The 13,874-nt window shown below is 37.9% G+C and overlaps 1 protein-coding gene across 1 annotated transcript in view; it reads left to right on the forward strand.

Moving 5' to 3' along the window:
- gpc3 (glypican 3) overlaps positions 1 to 13,874 on the forward strand; it is a gene marked incomplete at both ends in the record, with an annotated part of 130,666 nt that overhangs the window by 102,586 nt on the left and 14,206 nt on the right. Inside the window, one exon of the mRNA XM_079390647.1 lies at positions 7,871 to 8,075. Within this exon, the coding sequence (XP_079246773.1) occupies positions 7,871 to 8,075 (205 nt within the window). The remainder of the gene's footprint in view (positions 1 to 7,870; positions 8,076 to 13,874) is intronic.

A 13,874-nucleotide genomic window follows, 5' to 3' on the forward strand; every position in this document is an offset into this window, starting at 1 on the left:
CTTACATCTGTCTGCATAAATGTGAAAAAGAGGTGAGGTTATAGGTCGGAGTTGTCAGATTCATTTTAAAACCAAAGGGAGCTTGAGGAATTATGCGAAACACAAGAGGATTTTAGATAACATGGGCCTAATGCTGTACTTATGAAATTAATAATACGGAGTGCTTTTTGGAAATAGGGAGGTGTTATATTAAAAAAAGACATTTAATGGGAAATTACTGACAATTAGGTTATTAAAATATTTTAATATATTAAAAAACAGCAATATTGACAAGCAAAAGAAAAAATCACACACTTCTTTTGGCTAGATAACTGAAGCTGTCTAAAATCATACACATAATTTGTGCTAAAAAACTTTATTTTCATTTAAAATCTAACTGAATCAGAATTAATGTGATGTGTATAATCAGTCAGTAATTAAAATTATGAAACTGACTGTTTTTTTCACAGAATTCAGCTCACTAATAGGGAAGATTATGATGAAATAAGGACTTAAATATCAGTTTAATTCTCACACAAACCTATTTGCATCTAGTGCATATATATGTAGCACATGATAACACATATATGTTGCATTTTTGCACATTGTATTGAAAAAGAGCAGCCAGCACATTCTTCAAAATATCTTCTTTTGTGTTCCACAGAATAAAGAAATTCATACAGATTTAGTGTGACATGAGGATGAAATATATGCGATTAAATCACGCTTTTAAAATTAGGCTCCCTCATATATCAAGGTTTTTCAAGGCCATGGGAACCCTAGTTCTTTAAAGAAAAATATTGAGGGGATGAATTAAAATAAGTAATTTTTGATTGTTTTAATGATTGTTTTGTCTTCTTGGAAGTTTGCTGAGGCCCCCTAGTGGGCCCCGGCTCCCTAGTTGAGAGCCACTGCTTTAAAGCACACAATGTGTGTCCATGAGAGAATGCTGAGCTGGGAATCAGATGGTGATATGAGATGCACTGCTTTCAGACCACATGACTCTGGGAACGATGGCGATAACATGTCAAGCCCTGGAGCAGAAGACAAGCGAAGCCTGTCCTCAGACACTAATTAGATTTAGCCAGCAGCCCTCGTATCCGAAACTCTTTTAGCTCCCACTGCTCTGTCAAACAATCGCCTGCATTTACTGCAAACATGCCAACATTAACACTGCTAGATAAAAGTACTGCGAATTCTCTTCTCCTCCTTTGACTTCCTGTTTTTTTATTGTGAACACTGCAGGATGAATCATATATAAATTTCATTTCATCACATATTTTTATACAAACATAAACAACAAAAATAACTATGAAGCCCACCTTTCTGAATCTGTGTAGCTTTGCCTCCCTTTTGTCTTCAAACGATCAATTCTTCAACAGATATCTTTGTTCAAAGGCACACAAATCTGTAATTTGTTTTGCTTTCTTTGATAAATGGCCTTGTTACAGCACTGGGGAAGCTACTACAGAGGCTTGTTTAGATTGCAAAGGAACCGATTCAGACGAATGTGGTAAAACACTCATAAATCATCTTTGGAGAAGCCCACACCCAGGCCGCTAGAGGAGGCCTGCTCTTTGTGCTCCTGTCCCAACAGGTATTAGTTCTAGGAAATGAATCTGTCTCTTTCATCTGTCTCAGACGTACTGTGTCTTGCGTGACTGCCTCTGCTTCAGACAGGTGAGAGGGGATGCCAGGACAGAGAAAGGGAATAAAGGTCCACAAAACCCCCCTCTTCATCACCTCAGATTCAATAAATGTTGAGTAATGCATGAAACGTGCACGCATGCGGGATTGTATTGGAGTTTCCATGACTCACACAGTGAAAATGTACCAGTTTTATCCCTTCTTTCCTCAAGTATGAACCACAACAACTAAAGTGGCTGTAAGGTCCTCACTCACTCATTGTGGCTGTTTTTGTGTGTGCGACCTTTGGTTGTTTTCATATAAATTAGGAAATTCAAAAGCGCTGTATGTAGGGCAGAGGTCATAATGCAATCATTTTAAGAATGCAGGAAATTACAATTCAAACTAAATTACACTGAGGTTAAGCACCAGGCTTATTCGATTATTCAGATTCTTTTCTGAAGATCGATGTGCGCTGCGAGCATTTGAGAGTGTTCATAGTGCTCCAGATTAAAGCGCAGCAGTGCTGTTCAGTAAGATTTTTTTATGTTTTTGAAATTTATGCTTACCAAGGCTGCAGGTATTTGAGCAAAAAATAATATAATAATAATAATAATAATAACTGATTTGCATTTGAATATATTTTAAAATATAATTATTCTTGTGATGCAAAGCTGAATTTTCCAGTCTTCAGTGTCACATGATCCTTCAGAAATCAATCTTATATGTTGATTCACTGCTCGAGAAACATTATTGTCAATGTTGAAAACAGCTGTGCTGCTTAATATTTTTGTGGAAACTGTGATAGATTCTTTGAAATGGAAAATTCAAAAGACCAGCATTCTTGTGTAATACGCATTTTTTGTAACATTATAATTGTCTTTACTGTCACTTTTGATCAGTTTAATGGATTCTTGCTGAATAAAAGTAATTTCTCTCTCTCTCCAGGAACAAATCTTAATGCAAACTTACATGAACTGTAGTGCATGTAAGTGGAGCTGTTTCATATATAGTGCAGCAGCATGCAGAGCACCATATGAACAGACCACAAGCTACGGCACAAGTCCAGACATGCTCGTTTTTCCTCTTGAACAGGCACAATACACGGTATGATGCTAATCAGAGGTGGGATGGAAAAAAGTCTTCGCTACATTTCATCCGGTTTTCTCGGTTTCTCTCTCTCGCAAACACATAAACATGTAAGCTGCTGTAAAGAGAAGCCGTGTCCCTGTACTGACCCTGTTTGGGTTTCACTTCAGAGCGGTGACACGCTGGATATGGTGCTGCAGCGCAAGGGCCAAACCACAGGCTTTATCTCCGTCCCCTCTGGGGTCTTTATACCCCGGCCATACACAACCCTCAGCTGCTCACTGCCGCCCCACAGCGTGTGTTGTGGTTACCAGAAAGAGAGACGGAGAAAAAAAAGTCTTGTCCTCTCATGTTTTCTCCACAGTAGGTGGATTTGTTTTTTTGTCAGTGTTGGAGATGTATTGTAGGACTGACTAAGGGAAGCGATCAAAAGAGAACTTTTGCTGCAAAACTTGTTTTAGAGAGGAAATGGAAAGGGATGGAATGGAAGCCACATTTCCGACAAAAAATAAAGAAATAAAAAAAGTAAATCCAATTAGTTTTTTTGTATCTTTTACTTTAATTCAGACTTTTTACATGAAATTATAAGAAAAAAATCAGAATTGCAAGATATAAATTCTCAGAATTCTGATTTTTGTTTTTCTTGCGCTTATTCCGAGTTTACATCTCGCAATTCTGTTTTTGAGTTTCCATCATGGAATCAAAAAAAGGTCATTGCAACCTTTTATCTTACGATTCTGACATTTTTGTTTACATCTCACAATTTTGAATTCATATCATGCAGTTTTGAGTTTAAATCTTGCAATTCTGAGTTTATATCTCGCAATTCTGAAAAAAAGTCTAAATTGTAAGATAAAAAGTCATAATTAAAAGGAAAAAACCTGTCTTGTGAGATAGAAAGTCACATTTTCTATTTTGTGGTGGAAACAGGCTTTCATAAAATGGAGGTAATCTAGGCATATTCAAAGTGCTTTTTAATACAATAATAACTATTATAATTGTTCAAACTTCAGTTTAAAGATTGAAACAAACCCCTAACTTTAAGTTTATACTTCACTGTATAACGTACTCTTCATGTTTATGCTAAAAATAATGTATCTCAAATCACGGGTTTTCAAGGGGTTGTAAGGGAATTTAGAAAAACATGGTATATATTTATTTACAGAATCTTAGCAACCCCAAAGCAACACTCACCCACAAGACCATATCATCGCGGCAGCAGGTTTTATGGATGAGATCTGCACTGGGCTAATCATTGTTTAGTCATGGTCTTATAATTTCCAGAAACCCGTCTGTGAGTTTTCTCCTCTTATACGCTCCATTGCTTGTCTGCTTGATTAAACAGTAAACTGCCATGTGGCATTACTATATTGCTCTGAGTGCTGACCCTGAGCAGAGTTCAGGCCTGGTGTGGGGCTCAGCGACAGGTCTGTGGTCACTGCCACTGAGCGCTTTCCCATGTGTTGGCCTTTTGTGAGTTTGTGAGCTGAGTTTTCCTTTGCGTTCTGAGCAGTAAACGAAAGAAGGGATCGCATGGCTGAACAGACACTAATTGCATTTTTTGCATTGAGCTCCGCTGCATTCCATGAGCTCTGTGTTCCCGAAGCCTCTGGACCGCAGAGAGAAAGAGGAGGAGGGGAATCCTCAAGTATGAGGCTTGTTCTTGATTTATCAAGCATATTTTGTTTTATTTGTGTTCTCTGTGCTTCCTTGAGGCTCTCCAGTACATGCCAAGCTTGTTTCACAGCAGCAGTGTTACTGCATCTAACACATAGCATTGTGTCCTCACACTGACAGTATTGATCTAAGAAAATAAAAGTGATTTCTGGGTTAATATAATGAGTAACTGAAAATATTTATCAGTGTTACCATAGTTATTACATAGGGCACAGGGTTTTATAAGGTCAGCTGAAAGATACACTGTATGTTATGCAAACTTTTATAGGTGACCCTGGACCACAAAACCAGTCATAAGTGGCACGGGTATATTTGTAGCAATAGCCAACAATACACTGTATGGATCAAAATGATCGATTTTTCTTTTATGCCAAAGATCATTAGGATATGAAGTAAAGATCATGTTCCATGAACATATTTTGTAAATTTCCTACCGTAAATATATCAAAACATGGCTAAGGACTTAATTTGGACAACTTTAAAGGCGATTTTCTCAATATTTAGATTTTTTTGCACCCTCAGATTCTAGATTTTCAAAAAGCTGTATCTCGGCCAAATATTGTCCAATCCTATTTTGTGGTCCAGGGTCATGTATATTCTACATTTGATGAGCAAAGGCATACTTTTAATTATTTAATTATAGATAAATCTTGACTGGAGTAATGATGCTGAAAATTCAGCTTTGCAGGAATATTACATTTTAATAATATTTTAAATTATATTCAACTAGAAAGCAGTTATTCTAAACTGTAATAATATTTCACAATATTACTGTATTTTTGATCAAATAAATCCAGTCTTGGTGAGCATAAGAGACTTCTTTCAAAAAATACTATTTTTTTTTATTTTAACCGACCATCGTCCAGCATTCGGTATTGATATACGCTATCTGTCAGACCACAGCTCCACCTCTGATTATTACAAATTTGCTCTCAATAAAATCTCATCTACATAAGGAGGAGGGCACATTTACCAAGGAACCAAACCCAATGTTTAGAGCATAGACTACATACTGCTTAAGTTGCCTGACTTCCTGAATAGACAGTGTTTGTGAGCCTGTCACTGAATAACAGATGTCTTTTTTCAAACAATAGGTGAGTAATTCACTCCATTATTTTATATAGCTTCATAAAAGCCTATATTGCAAAACACTGAGTTGTTAAATAGGTTTATAGTGCATTTTCATAGTGTTCCTGCTGAATTCAGCACACAATGTGTGACAAAAATAGACTCCAAAATACTAGTCGTCAGTCGCACATGCTCCTCTGTTACACAGCATTGTGTTCAGTGTGAATGCTGTAATCTGTTAACATGGTAAGCAAAATAAATGCATACTGCCCTTGCATGCAATCTGAGTTTATTGCTTTAAAGCGTGAATAAATTCCCCTTTTCCTTCACTGTAACAGTGGCACCAGAAATGTACTCTAACCGCCCAAACCAAAGCATCCTTTGCTACCTCAGCTGGCCACTGCACATGTGTGTGTGTGTGTGTGAGTGTGTGTGTGTGAGTGTGTGTGTGTGTGTGTGGGGGGGGGGGTCCTACTCTTCATACACCCAGTGCCAAACGGGCAGCCAAACAGTTGTCCTTAAGCTTTTCTCTTTTCTTTTCTCCCTCTACCTTTTTTAGAGTTTGTTTTAAAATACCCTGGACCGCATTCTCTCTCTCTCTTTTTCTCTTTACGACTGTTTGCTTTCAGAGTTTAAATGGTTTGTGGGGACGGCCCGTCTCGCATCGTTACTGGGCAACGGTCTTCAGCAAGGAATTCAGAGCCCTCAGTAAATGTGCTTAGGGCTTAGACTCATACAGCTCTCCAAAAACATGCTGTTGAAACAAGAGAGCCGAGTGCATTAAAGGCCCATTCCTCACGCAGGGAAAACAGGCACGTTTGTTGTTATTTCAGTTATATGAACAGCACAAGTCATTGAGGGAATGCGGTTTCACTAGGTGGCGCTATCCCAAGCTCATTTTCACACCGTTATCAGGCGTCTTTTGTCCGTTTTTGCTTTTTGGTGTCATTGCCGGTGGGCAAACTGCATAAATGAATCAGTTTCTCTGTCACTGCAATAACCGGCCCTGCGGACTTGTTCAAACAGAGGCGGTCTGTGCCTCCCGTGTTTCAGGCTTGAGTGGAGGCCTGTGTGGAGATCTGGTGGAACATGTTGTATGACTTTCCCTGCTGACCTCCTGAGAATGTGCTGACATTAAATCACAGATGGAGGGGTTTGTATGTTTAGTAAGGCCTGTTTATCTTCTGAGGGTTATAATATAATAATTATTAATTTTTTAGAGAGAGAGAGAGCTGTGTGCTGGTCAGAAGCTGTTGCCCTATGATTTGTTTCGGTGCGAAGCCATCCATAGCCAGACCCATCTGATCTCAATTTTCTCCTGTAGACAAAAACAACAACAGCAACGAAAAAAACCCAACAACAACAAGCACATGCTTGTGTCCGCACATCGGAAGGAAATCAATAAAAGAGGGAGACAGAGTAGAAAGATTAAAGGAAAAGCAGAAGACGGAAGGGAACGAGGGAATTTTCAGCAATTATAGTTTGGCAAAACACAGCAGCGGTCGATGTAGGAATCAACTCATTTAACATTTATCCTTTTATCCTTTTATCCTGACTCTATTTCTGTTTAAAAGGAAAGACATGAAAAAGTATTTTGGAAATAAATTGCTTGATGAGATCATATATTTGACCTTATCATGCTCAAAATCAGTCCTCAATGTGAAGTTTTATACATACCACATATGCCACATACCACACATAATGCATATGAAGCAATTTATGAAATTTAATTTTTGTCAGGAAGCAGCTGATCTGTTTAACCCAAAATTAAATCTAAATAATCGGTGGACGCATACTAGATTTGATGTTAAAAAATAATACTTTTTAAAATAATATATATTTTTTTTTTACAAATTTTCACTTTTTTAAATAGTCCTGCAGAGGGTGAAATGAATTTTTAAAAGTATAAATTGACCTTGTATTTTTTATTAATATAGAATCATAACAGCATAACTACAAATAAAATTCAAAACCAAATTCTGTTGTTATTTGTACTGTTGTTTTTATCTTCCACAGTCATCTCTCAGAGTCTATCCAGCAGCTTCCATCCATCGTGTTGGCCATTTTTCTCAGTATTCTGAAAAAATATTTGACTTTTAGCACTAACAAATTAATTTCACCATGACTTTGTTTGACAGTTTTCATCTACAGTGTGATTATGATCTCATACTGATATACGATACATGTTCTAGAGCAGGGATTCCAAAACGTTTTTCAACCGAACCTCTTTGACCAAAAATATTTACTTGAAGTGTCCCTTGAGTTTTCAAGTTAATATTTCAAAAATTTAACCCATTTCCACACCCCAGTTTGGGAAACCCTGTCCTAGCGTAGCATCCAATAGCGGTTATAGCATATCTGTTCATTAGAAGTGTAATGTTTTTTTTCTATTTTTCCACCACACTCAATGCTAACGGTCTTTTCTCTGTAGCTTTTGCGGAGGGTGACGTTGCCTGAAAAGCGATGGAGGGCTCGGCCAGGAGGGGGCGCTGCGAGGAGAAACCCTGCCGGACAGGGCCAGGCAGACGAGGATGAGGAGGGTCTAGAAAGTGGGGATTGTGATGATGAAGATGAGTGTACTGGTGTTTCTGGACTCGGGCCGCCTCCGAGACGCAAACGCCTGCGCATTTTTGCAGGTCAGTGATATAACATCCATTGGAACTCATTTTTAGTGTCAGTGAGTTTTTAACTGGTGGTGCTGTAAATTTTGTTGCCCAATCTATGTTAAAGTTTTAAATCACCCAAAAATGAAAATTCTGTCATTAAGTACTAACCCTCATGTTGTTCTTTGAAACACAAATTAAAGGGGTCATCAGATGCCCATTTTCCACAAGTTTATATGATTCTTTAGGGTCTTAATGAAAAGTCTATAACATACTTTGGTTAAAATTTCTCAATGGTAGTGTAAAAACACAATTTTTACCTGTTTACAGCAACCCGTTCTGTTGAATGTCCCTTTAAATGCTAATGAGCTCTGCTCACCTTGCCCCTCTCTTCTATGGGGTGACGAGCCGTTCTCTGAAACTGTAAACTTTAGCCGCATCTAGCCGCAGAACTTGCTAACTAGCACATTATTAGGAAAGGCGAATTGCAAAGATTCATAAAAAAACCTTACACTCACTTCTTCTGCAGATTAAGGTGGATCACGAATGATTTGCGCGAACATAGACACATTTAAGTGGATCGGGACGCATTCCCTTAAAAAAAAAAACATAATCCACTGCGTCTTCAGTGGGTCAGATTTTAGCAGTAAATGACGACTGCTATGTTCATTATTACATCCAACAACAGAACGTGAACGACCCCTTTATCAAAGACTGACTCGGAAGAGAAGACATTGTTTAATAAATATTAGTTTTTTTGTGCACAAAAAGTATTCTTGTATAGCTTCATAAAGTTACTGTTGAACCACTGATGTCACATGGACTATTTTACCGATGTCCTTAATACCTTTCTGGGCCTTGAACATGTCAGTTGTGTTGCTGTCTATGCAGGGTCAGAAAGCGCTCGTATTTCATCAAAAATAAGGTTTTACAGGTTTGAAAAAGCATGAGGGTGAGTAATTAATTGACAGAATTTAATGTTGCCCCAACTTCACAGGTTACAGGTAGCTGTGTATTATCAGTGACCTCATGACCCTATCATTGTCCGAGGGAACAAACAGGGTACATGGGAGATGTTCCCTTTGATGCAAAACAAAGCACAAAAGAACCAACAAACCATGTTAGTGCAAAGAAACTAAACAGAGGCAAAGAATAACAGTAGAAGGGCAGGAACAAGGAGTTTGATTCTGACTGACAAAGCCGGACCAGCTGAGCAAACACAACAAAGGGAGTTGTCATCCCGGTCGTGTTGTTGTGGCAGAGATTTGGGCTCTCAGGGTAGCGCCGCAAGGGGCCCAGGGTTACACTGAGAATCCCACTTATAAAGCACATGTGGAAGGACAGGATAACGCACATATCAGCACTCAAATTTACACCGAGGAAGTGAAGCAGTGATAAAACATCCAGCATCAAGCGCTGAGGTCTGAAAGCGCTCTGAACTTCTGAGACGGTGGTGTTTGTGTGTGTGTGTCCTCCCTCCCTCTTGCAGAAGATTTACTGCTTTAATTATTAAGAATGAAGAGAATGCGTTTTGGGCGCTGGGATGAACAGTTGGCGATATATCTTTCCTGTCTTGGAATTTTATATCCCGCTCCTCTTCTCCAGTCCTCTCTCATTCTCTGTTTGTTTGTGTGTGTGTGTGTGTGTGTGTGTGTGTGTGTGTGTGTGTGTGTGTTAGGTCGGTGGGTCGCGACTGAAGAATGTATCACAGGATTGTTCTGATAGCGTTGTGGACAGCAGGGCAAAACAATGCTAAATGCTAATAATAATAATAAACAACCATACCATAAATCATTCAGGTTAAGACACTTAGAAGGGAGGAGAAATCACTTCTGATATCTCTTATTGTTGCTGTCAAAGGCTGTGCAAACTTAGAGGTTTTGGCACAAGTTAATTAGCTAATATGTCTAATGCTAATACAGTATTTTTAGCCCTGTGTTTTGGCAACATTATGCAAGCAAAAAGGTCCATTGTCAATTGTCAATAGTGTAGCTGTGTAATGAAGCACAGCTGAAAAGTCACTTTTTATCTAAACAGCTTTCCGTTGGTCAGCTTGGCAATGTTTAGTGACCAACCTAAACCTGTTGCGAAATCTGCTTGGGGAAATCTTTCATCCAAATTCCTGGGTATTGTGTTTTTCTGTTTAAATGACTGAACTGAGGCTGCACAAATTTACATTTATGCATTTAGCAGACGCTTTTATCCAAAGCGACTTACATTGCAATCAAGTTACAGTTTTTACATTTTCTTTACAAATTGCATACAGTGGTAAAATGTACACACATTTAAGGATGTTTCATACAGAACATGTTTTTGTATTAAGCTACTCTGCTTTCCACTGTAATCAGAAAAAAGGTAACACTTTATTTTGAGGACCTATTCTTGTTATTAACTAGTTGCTTATTAGCATGCATATTATAAGCATACTGGCTTTTTATTAGTATTTATAAACCACATATTAATGCCTTATTCTGCATGACCATATTTTGTATCCCTTAATCCAACCCCATACCTAAACTTAACAACTACCTTTGTTAAGCAAATGAGTTTATTGAGGGAAAGGTTTCAGTAAATAGTGAATATGTGTTCCCTATTCTAAAGTGTTACCAAAAAAACATTTATTGCTGCTTTTTCAGCATAAAGGCATGAATGCTACATTTTTAAAGACATTTTAAGTCATGTTTAAATATCAGAGAAGGCTGTTTACTATAACAAGGGAGTTTAAAGGGATAGTTCACCCAAAAATGAAAAATACCCCATGATTTACTCACCCTCAAGCCATCCTAGGTGTATATGACTTTCTTTTTCAGATGAATACAATCAGAATTATATAAAAAATGTCCTCACTTTTCCAAGATTTATAATGACTGTGAATGGTGGTCGAGATTTTGAAGCAAATTGCATCCATCCATCATAAAAAGTGCTCCACACGGCTCCGGGGTGTTAACAAAGGCCTTCTGAAGTGAATCAATACATATTTGTAAGAATAATATCTATATTTTATATTTTATGAACCATCATCTCTAGCTTCTGCTAACGTACGCACGTTCCCGAGAAAGTGGCGTTCCATAGATATTTTTCTTACACAAATGCATCAGTTCACTTCAGAAGGTCTTTATTACCCCCCCAGAGCCATGTGGAGCACTTTTTATGATAGATGGATGCACTTTTTTGGGTTTCAAAATCTCGACACCCATTCACTACCATTATAAAGTTTGGAAGAGCCGGGACATCTTTTTTAAATATAACTCTGATTGTATTCGTCTGAAAGAAGAAAGTCATATAGGATGGCTTGCAGGTGAGTAAATCATGAGACAATTTACATTTTTTGGTGAACTATCCCTTTAACTTTCAAAAACAGTGGTGATCAATTCTGCTGTTCTGCTGTTTATGCATTTACAAAATTCCTATTTGGCCAATGTTATGTTTATAGTTTTACATTTTGTCATACTTATGCATTTTACAGTCATACCTATATGTTGTTCAATATTTGACCAATATTCTTGCTCAAGTACTGTTCAAATACGTGTGTTTGTTTTAGTGTAGACCTTTAGGCCTCTGATGAAACAGGTACACAGATAATAGCAGATAGCTGCAGATGACCCAGTAAAACACGCTTCGGCCCTGCTGTCTTTTCATCCCATTTTGGTCATTCGGGGAGGGGTCAGGAAGCCAGAATGCAGAAGGTCATCCATAGGCAGGTTTACTAATGGAAGTCCTGTCTGTGCCTGGTGCGCTGAGATGGACGACGTAGATCTGGTTTCTCAAAAGAGACACGGTTTCGGTCCTGCGCAGGGGCCTGGGGAGCGTGACGGACAAAACAACAACTAGGTGCAGACAGGCCACACCTTGGGCCCAGACCCCTCCGTAAATCAAAGCTGTCAGCTGGACAGTAATTTTGTGGATGTTCTGAATGATCCGGATTGATTGATAAATCGTCATTCGCTCTGGGCAGAGATTCCAGGCCTCCTCGCCCCCTAGGACTGCCCCCAACCCCCATACCGACCCACGCATTCCAGGCCAGCAGAGCTATTCCAGGACACAGGCGTGTGTGTCCTGTGCACACACCCCGAGATACATACAACCAGCACTGAGGTCGTGTCATCTGCCTCACCACACTCACTTTAATGTCAGCCACCCGCTTTGGACAAGATTATGTGAGCGGCGGTGCAGTCCAGCACTAATCAAACGTGCTGTTATCACATATTTAATGCTGCTTCATGAGAAAGGGTTCATATGAGATACTGTAGTTGTTTAAAACTGAAATATTGATGTCAGTATTGCTTAAACTGTTTGTAAAATAAGTGTATACATCACAATAAGTGTATAACAAAATCGGAATCCATCCTGTCCTCTGCGGTCAGTGCCTGGTAGTTCGTGAGTCATGTGATCTCAAAGTGGTTTCATGTTAGTGTGCATGATTTTAAACATACGTTTTTAAAAAGTTCTGTTTATTTCTTTGTGTGCAATTGACTGATTTTTGCCTTTGTACAACAGAGCTGTTCCAAATGTGATATATATTTTATACAGCAGTTCTATAAACAAGTCATTAATAAACTGAATAACTGGCTAGTTATTAAGTTTATTTTTTCGCTGCCAACATAAATAGTTGCAAAAAAGGCAAAAGCGGAGTCAAGTGTTTTCAAAGAACAACACAGAGACTGAAATGCCATGAACACAAACAGTTAGAGTGATACAAAGTGAAACGGCTCGATACTTCACAATATGGTTTGGTTTGTTAACATTAGTTCATGCAATTGGTATTATAAACTAACAATAAACAGTGACTTTTTTATATTACATTTTATTCATCTTGGTTGATGTTCATTTCTACATACATACTAGAACATGTTTAACCCTTTAAAGCTGGGTATAATTAAAATAATGTATTCTATTTTTACATTAATGTATTGTGAATGAATATGAAATATAATTATTTATATAGATAGATAGATAGATAGATAGATAGATAGATAGATAGATAGATAGATAGATAGATAGATAGATAGATAGATAGATATTATAAAAAATGTTGATCATAATTCATTCATGATAACCAATATACTTTAACATTAACCAGATGAACCTTACTGTAAATTGTTAAAAAGCATTAAAAGTAATATCAACACTCTTGAAATGGTGCTTTGGCTTTTATGATGTTGTATTAGATTAGTGGAATTGAACAATTTAATTATTATAAAATAATGATCAGTAAAATTAATGAAATATTCTACAATTCTAGTTATATTGTATAACATTATACTATATATTATATATAGAATTATAAATATATTATTATAATTTTAAAAATATTATGCAAATTGTTCATAATTAGTTCATAATAACAAATATACTTTCATGTTTATCAGTTGAAGTGTTAAAAAACATGAAAAGTAATATCAAAATAAAATTGTATTCGACGAGTGGAATTGAAAACTGCAGTGCGTGGCGGTGAGTGTTCGAGAGAGATACCAGATAAACCTGCTCTCTCAGTCTCATCACTTTTAGTTAGGACAGCACGCCAAACCATAAACCTCGTGCCCAGCTGTCATCACTGCCTTTCTTTCTTTATGAGCTTCCGCCCCTTTCTATCACACTTTCTCATCTTTTTCTCCATCCAGACCCTGAACGATCACCCCATTATATATCTCCAAACAAAGTATCTCATTCAGCCTATCTGATGCAAGTGCTTAGCTGCTTTCCTGACATTTCCCACCCTCTCTGCGCTCCTTGGTTCCCTTCTCATTTTATCAAGGAGGAGCCCAGGAGGAGTTGATGAATGTAGCTATCACCGAAAGGCCAAACCCCTGGAGTCGGGGGATTTTGGAGAGG

Source organism: Barbus barbus (genome assembly GCF_936440315.1).
Source record: "Barbus barbus genome assembly, chromosome: 33".
Lineage (NCBI taxonomy): Eukaryota > Metazoa > Chordata > Actinopteri > Cypriniformes > Cyprinidae > Barbus > Barbus barbus.